General features: G+C 53.8%; 1 protein-coding gene across 1 annotated transcript in view; it reads left to right on the plus strand.

Moving 5' to 3' along the window:
- PRKD2 (protein kinase D2) overlaps window positions 1-2,451 on the plus strand; it is a 36,497-nt gene that overhangs the window by 7,760 nt on the left and 26,286 nt on the right. Inside the window, exons 4-5 of the mRNA XM_015424111.1 lie at window positions 126-327; window positions 1,875-1,986. Of these exons, the coding sequence (XP_015279597.1) occupies window positions 126-327; window positions 1,875-1,986 (314 nt within the window). The remainder of the gene's footprint in view (window positions 1-125; window positions 328-1,874; window positions 1,987-2,451) is intronic.

Genomic DNA, 2,451 nt, shown 5'->3' on the forward strand with positions numbered 1-2,451 from the left:
GAGCTTCAAAATTTCTGGAAATTTTACATCTCTAAGGCAGGAGGACTGGGTGTACCCCACTTCAGCCATACCCAGACTTTGGGGGTTTGCTTGCAGCTGACCCTTCCCCCCTTTTTCCTCCCCAGAGCCGGAGTTCGACCGAGCTCCTGCCCCGCCGGCTGACGTCCTCCGCGTACACCGGGCGCCCCATTGAGCTGGACAAACTCTTCCTGACGAAAGTCAAAGTGCCCCACACCTTCCTCATCCACTCGTACACCCGCCCCACCGTCTGCCAGTTCTGCAAGAAGCTTCTCAAGGGTCTTTTCCGCCAAGGGCTGCAATGCAAAGGTGAAGGGGGGGTAGGAGGGACAACGTGGGCGGGGGTGAAGGGGGGTTAGGAGGGACAGCGTGGGTGGGGGAAGTAGGAAGGAGATAGAATGGGCTGTTGTGAGTCCCGAGGAACTGGTGAGAATGTGGGAGGCCTTCGGGGATGCGGAACGTGTCGGAGCCGGTGGAAGTCATTGGCTCTGAGACTCAAGCAGTTTCCGTTGCTTCTTATTGGGGCCTGTGCATTGCAGACCCCACAAATATAAAAGGACATGTGCTCTGTGTGGGGTAGACTGTGCCGGTTCAAGCGGAAGGCTTAACGATTTGCTTTGCAGAGTTCCCAATCCAGGTAGTTTTGGAGGGGAGTTGTGTTGCTCTGCGGTAAAACAATTTGATTGGAGTCCAGTAGTACTTTAGATACCGATTTAGAGAGCCAGTTTGGTGTCGTGGTTGGGAGCGTCAGATTCTAATCTGGGAGAGCCGGGTTTGGTTCCCCACTCCTCCGCATGCTGGCCAGCTGGGTGACCTCGGGTCAGTCACGAGTTCTCTCAGAGCTGTTCTCTCAAGGGCAGTTCTTGAAAGAGCTCTCTCAGCCCCACCTACCTCAGGGTGTCTGTTGTGGGGAGGGGAAAGTGAAGGAGATTGTAGGCCACTCTGAGACATCAAGCGAAGGGCGGGGTATAAATCCAATCTCCTCTTCTTCTTCTCATTCTCCTCCTCCTCCTCTAAGATTATCAAGGTATGAGTTTTTGAGAGCCAACACTTCCTTCGTCAGATCTTTGACTCTCGAAAGTTTCTGGCCTGAAAATATTGTTGATCTCTAAGGTGCTACTTTTCGTGAATCTTAACAGAATCCTGGATGTGTGCCTTTTTAAAAAAAAAACAAAGATGGATTTTGCAGTGTTCCCTCTAAGCTGAGAGTGTGAGCCAGCTCACAGTTCTTTAGCCTCCGGCTCACCCATTTTTGTCTTCGCTCAGGAGGAAGGATGGCCCCAGAGCAAACTAATTTATGCAATAGCCAAATGGCTCGCTCACATCTTTGATGCCAGTAGCTCGCAAAGGAGAATTTCTGCTCACAAGACTCCACAGTTTAGAGGGAGCATTGTTGGAGCGCTGGCTAGGCCTGGAATGAAGGGGGGGGGACTGAAGGAGGGCAGGTTTGAAGCAGACGAGAGAATTGCCCATATTGTTCTGCCCAGTACCAGCAGCTGCCGTTGGGTTCAAGTGTCACACTAGGATTTGGAAATGGATGAAGGAAACCTCATGAATTCTGTATACGTGCCATGAATGTGAAATGCCCTTCAGTCTACTTAGCCTTGTATATTTTGCTCGGAACGGATGCGTTTGGGATGCCTGTACGTGGGGAATGCAGTTTTGTGGGGGAGACGCAGGAAGTTCTCCACCTGGTGGCAGCCTTCAGCATTGCAGGCAGTTATCGCACGGGGGCATTAGGCCAGTTCATGGGCAGAAATGGGGAACGGGCAGGTAGGAGAAGAGCTATCGCTATGTGTGCAGTTAAAGAACTTGACCGCTGCTGTTCTTCCCCACCCCTCCCGATTCCTCTCCAGACTGCAAATTCAACTGCCACAAGCGGTGCGCTACTCGGGTGCCGAACGATTGCCTCGGCGAGACGCAGTTTAACGGCAGTGGTGAGCACCTGCAATTCTTGCCGAACCGGGGGTGGGGGGATGACGACACAGCTACATGGCCCGATGTCACCCCGCCCCCTCCAGCAACTTGTTTAAAAGCGGGAAGGGTGGCAGTACCTTTAATCGAGATTTGGGAGGTCTGACGGTTGCAGGTGGGGTGCTAAAGGGAAGGGCCCCAGGTGGCTGGTTGACGGGGGGTGCTGACTGAGACCGCTCCCACCCACCCCTACTGGGGTGTCGCAGCAGCCAACGTTTCGACCTTCCTCCTCCAACATTTTGCAGCAAGATGCAGACGTTTGGAAAGCCTTGTTGGGTGTCTACGGCTTGCTGTGATAGTTTTCGAGACGCTGGGGCAATGAGGAGAGAAGGCACGTTGGTTTCTTGGGCTCCCGGGAAGATGTACTCCCCTCCCGATATTCTCCCCAAGACCATCGCGTTGCAAGGGGCGCCCTGCCCTGTGCCGTACTGGTGAAAAATTGTCTGCCCCCCCCCCCGG

Source organism: Gekko japonicus, unplaced genomic scaffold, assembly GCF_001447785.1.
Source record: "Gekko japonicus isolate JY-2015 unplaced genomic scaffold, Gekko_japonicus_V1.1 scaffold939, whole genome shotgun sequence".
Taxonomy (NCBI): Eukaryota; Metazoa; Chordata; class Lepidosauria; order Squamata; family Gekkonidae; genus Gekko; species Gekko japonicus.